The sequence below is a fragment of the Babylonia areolata genome, chromosome 26, assembly GCF_041734735.1.
Source record: "Babylonia areolata isolate BAREFJ2019XMU chromosome 26, ASM4173473v1, whole genome shotgun sequence".
Classification (NCBI taxonomy): Eukaryota; Metazoa; Mollusca; class Gastropoda; order Neogastropoda; family Buccinidae; genus Babylonia; species Babylonia areolata.
The window spans coordinates 28,049,857-28,054,856 of record NC_134901.1 but is presented as its reverse complement, the minus strand read 5'-3'; the positions used below and the strand labels follow the sequence as shown (position 1 = coordinate 28,054,856).

At 41.5% G+C, this 5,000-nt stretch overlaps 1 protein-coding gene across 1 annotated transcript in view; it reads right to left on the bottom strand.

Annotated features, from left to right (window-relative positions):
• Positions 1 to 2,880: 2,880 nt before the first annotated feature.
• The window catches only part of LOC143300278 (hemocyte protein-glutamine gamma-glutamyltransferase-like), a gene marked incomplete at its 5' end in the record, with an annotated part of 33,694 nt that continues 31,574 nt past the window's right edge, over positions 2,881 to 5,000 (bottom strand). Inside the window, one exon of the mRNA XM_076613874.1 lies at positions 2,881 to 4,807. Within this exon, the coding sequence (XP_076469989.1) occupies positions 4,666 to 4,807 (142 nt within the window). The remainder of the gene's footprint in view (positions 4,808 to 5,000) is intronic.

The window sequence follows — 5,000 nt, the reverse complement described above, 5'->3', positions numbered from 1 at the left end:
CAGGTCTGCACATATGTTGACCTGGGAGATCGGAAAAAAAATCTCCACCCTTTACCCACCAGCGCCGTTACCGAGATTCGAACCCCGGACCCTGAGATTGAAAGCCCTACGCTTAAACCACTCGACTATTGCGCCCGTATCATTCGAAAGACCAGTTTGATTTTCCAGTCAATTTCGAGAGAAATGACGAGAGCGGGAATCGAACCCAGACCCTCACGGACACTGTATTGACAGATGAGCTTCTTAACCACTCTGCCACCTTTACACTTCTGTCACATTTGTCTTGTGTCAGAGGACTGTCACATAGGTCCCTTCCCCCCCCCACCCCCTAACCCCTCCCACCTTCCTGGGGTAGTTATCTCACCATGGGCGTGTGTGTGTGTGTGGGTGGATGTACCTTACACTGCACTGAAACTGGTTAACACATATCGAAGACAGCTTGGTGGCACAGATCTTGGTACTTATCAGTCAGGCAAAGCTTGGCACTTATCAGAAAGCTTGCTGTTTATCAAAGACCGAAAGACCTTTCTGCTTAGAATCGAGCTTGAATACGAGCAGTGTTGAACTACGTGGTCAAGTTCTTTTTTGGGGGGTAGGGGGTAAGGGGGGGAGGTCATTCTTCCCGTCATAAAAAAAACAACAACAACAAAAAACAAAACAAAAGCAACACACACACACAAAAAACCCCAAACAAAAAACCCCAACCACCCCTTTTTTTCCCCTATCCCACGAGAGAATTTCTCAGAGTAAGGGCAGTAACCACAAAATAAGCTCGTACTGGAGTGCTATCAATGGTAATGTCCCTTGAACCTCCTGGCGATCTTTCTGTTCCTGTTCTATCGCTGAACTGGCAGACTGTCGGGATGAGAGGGTGTCGTTACTTGCAACAGCAGTCTCCCTTGATGTGTGTGGATCCTCCAGGTCAACATAATGTGCAGACCTGTTAGTGCCTGAACCCCCTTCGTGTCTACACGCAAGCAGAAGATCAAATACGCACGTTAAAAGTCCTGTGATTCATGTCAGCGTTCGGTGGGTTAGTATGGATACAAGAACATACCCAGCATGCACAAACCCCGAAAATGGAGTATGGCTGCCAACATGGCGGGGTAAAAACGGTCATACACGTAAAAACCCACTCGTGTACATACACATAAGAATGACCGTGGGAGTTGCAGCCCACGAACGAAGAAGAAGAAGAAGAAGAAGAAGAAGAAGAAGAAGAAGAAGAAGAAGAAGAAGAAGAAGAAGAAGAAGTGTGACTGTGTGGTAGGACCTGTCCAGAAAGTGCCCTGTAGTGGAAAGCAGTGTAGTGTTGGCCTAGTGCTAACGCGTCCACCTAGAAAAGCGTGAGAGTCTGAACGCACGGGTTCGAATCCGGGCCACACTCGCCATTATCTTTCTCTCCCTCCACAAGACCTTGAGTGGTAGTCTGAACGCTAGTCATTCAGATGAGACGTTATAAACCGCATTGCCGTATGTAGCATGCACTTAGCGCACGTAAAAGAACCCACTGCGGCAACAAAAGGGTTGTTCTTGGCAAAGATGCTGTAGAAAAATAAATAAATCCACTTTGAAGGGCAAACAGAAACACACGCAAGCAGAAGAAAGAAAGAAAGAAGAAAAGAAAAAGGGAGAGAAAAAAAAAAAAGGTGGCGCTGTACTTTATCGACGCGCTCTGCCTTGGGAGAGCAGCCCGAATTTCACACTGTGACATCTGTTGTGACAAAAGAGTGATGCTATACAGTACAATACAATACAGTGCAATAAAACACAATACAATACAAAACAATACAATACAGTACACTACAACATAACACAACAGAACACAGTACAACACAACACAGTATAGTATAGTACAGTACAATACAATACAATGCAACAAAACACAATACTATACAATACAATACAGTACACTACAACACAACACAATACAATACAGCACAGTACAATACAATACAATACAGTACAGTACAGTACAGTACAGTACAGTACAATGCAATACAATACAATACAACACAACACAACACAATACAGTACAGTACAGTACAATACAACACAATACAACACAACACAATACAGTCATGGCACTGGAATGAAGTTGGTTTTAGATCAGGTCACAGCGTCCATATCTCTAGTCATTTTAGATTGAGCCTACCTGACCATCATTTGACACATATATTGGGTTAAAACATTTGGATATATATATATATATATATATATATATATATATATATATATATATATATATATATATATATATATATACAAATATACACTTCTATAAGAAAACACGAGGTTTTGCTCAAACCAAGTCTGTTGAAATATGAGTGTTTTGGTTTTATGCCCCATACTTTGAGTGGTTTCTTTTCAACATCTTCTTTTTTACTTTTTAAATTTTTTATTTTTTTACACGTCTTTTCTTTTTAATGGACCTTCAGATTTAATCTGAATACAGCACGAAGTTTCAAACAATAGCATAGAAATATGTCAAGAATCTTCTGATTTTTCGTTCCTTGCTTGTGTATCTGTTTCATTTGTTCACACACATCGTTTTATCTTCAGAGTTCAAAGCACTACTATCACAAAAGACACCTCCAAGAGCAAAAAGGGTTAATAAAACTATACAATTCAACTGTCACACACAGTCCTTTTATGTGCGACTAATTTTATTTCATTAAAAAAAAAAAAAAAATTCCATGCAAATAATGTTTCCTGTATGTTGTAAACAATGTACGTAGCACAGCAAAGCAAAACACCCTTGTTATCAGACACGGCATGAAAAAGCAGAACATAAACTATGAAGCCGTGAAAGAACTTGTTCATGTTCCATCACCATGATCGCTTGCATCATATATATATATATATATATATATATATAAGAAACTGCACTGAGATAGGTACATACATCTGATTATGCTGGTGTCTGCTTAAGAAGTAGCAAAATGCGTGTTTGTTGCTTAATGCGCATTATTGTGTTGTTTTTACAGCACACTCGTGTTGCATAAACATCAGCTAATAGTAAAAATATCAACTAACGCTAACAACGCAGAAAAACAAATCGATAATAGGAAGATTAGGAAATAGAACCCAGAAAAAGACTAAAATCAGCCCAATGAATTGTTGTTTAGGTAAGTTATGTTGAGTTAACTTCTCACGATTCTTTAATCACAGTTCTGCACTACGGGACACAATGTAGAACAATTCCATAACAATTCGGAAAACGTTTCCATTTGCTGGTGGTCATCATAGTTCTTAAGGTTCCATTTTGTAAAGATGTAAATTGATAATGGATGTACTGTCCTGTTGATTCAGCTCCTGAGATCAAAGTAAGGCAGCAGACTGTCGGAGCCATGTTTCAGGTCAATGCTATCATCAGCATGTTTTCGGACCAACGTCTTATTTATTACTGTGAAAGGCAAGATTATTGTCTTTAAATTCAAAACATGTTACCACTGCATGAACTGTAAACGACAGGAGCATCAAATTAAAAGAATATATATATATATATATATATATATATATTTTTTTTTTTTAAAGGGAAACATATTCATGTAACTTTTGCAACGATTTCTAAAGTAACGAAAAATAAGCTGTTGAAAATATACGTGAAGAGAAAATAATGAAATACGTATCACATAAAAACGTCTCCAGCGTTTTTCACCGACGACCATCTGGATACTAAACTTTTCATTATTTATCTAAATGATGAACACACTGTTTGAGACTGTGCTGACAGCCAATGTCTAAGTCTCGAGCTAAAGTTGGAGAATGTAGCCTGTGTGCATGGTTAGCCAAGACTAAATGTGAAGAGTATGTCTGAGTCAGTGTTATGAGTCGATACAAATTTGCCTGCGAAGCGTTAATACTTTGAGCCTTGAGCCAAAGTTGAAGACTAAAATTCATGATGGTAAACCAAATACACGAAATCTAAATGTTTGAATTATCATCCGACAGGTCGAGACAGCACACCTACTTAGCTCGTCTAAATTATCAGTAATTAAAGCGATTGCCTGAGACAAAAGACCGTCGAACAAACGGCCTAACTAAGCGGAATGTCACAGCAATAAAAGCAGATGTTCCCAGTCTTGAGCCACAGTTGGAGACAAGCCCATCTAGTTGCCAAAATTACAAGTGAAGCAAATGCTCTGATACGCCATGAGCCACATTTCGAGATTGAAATCCGGACGACTACTAACAAAGCGAATATTCTAAGTCTTAAAATAAAATCAAAGTTCGAAACAGATTCCGTCATGGATCAGATACCGAAGCTATACCGAAGTCCAAACCAGTCTTTGTGACGTCATTAGGGGGAGCTAAGCGCCGATGTTGATGGCGTATGACGTCATCAGGGGGAGCTAAGCGCCGATGTTTGACGGCTTGTGACGTCATCATGGGGGAGCTAAGCGCTGATGTCTGACGGGCTTGTGACGTCATCAGGGCGGGGGTTAAGCGCCGATGTTTGACGGCGTGTGACGTCATCAAGGGGAGCGAAGCGCCGATGTTTGACGGGCGTGTGACGTCATCAGGGGGAGCTAAGCGCCGATGTCTGACGGGCTTGTGACGTCATCAGGGGGAGCTAAGCGCTGATGTTCGACGGATTGTGACGTCATCACGGGGAGCTAAGCGCCGATGTTTGACGGGCTTGTGACGTCATCAGGACGGGGGCTAAGCGCCGATGTTGATGGCGTGTGACCCGTTGATGTCCTCCAGTTCCTGGCAGTTGAAGACGGCCACGATCTCCTTCTGCCCCTTCTTGCCGGGCTTCAGCTTGAGGGTGGTGACGAACTTGCCCTTGGCTGGAACCTCTCTGGAAATCATGCAGATGGTCAGCATGGTCAGTGCCCGTGCTGACAGACACAGACACACAGTCACAGACACAGACACAGACACGGACACACAGACACGGACACACACACACCACACACACAGCCTATGCCTCTTTGAAACAATATAGACTAACAGAAAGACTTCGCAACTTGTCGAGAAGATTGAATGTCTCA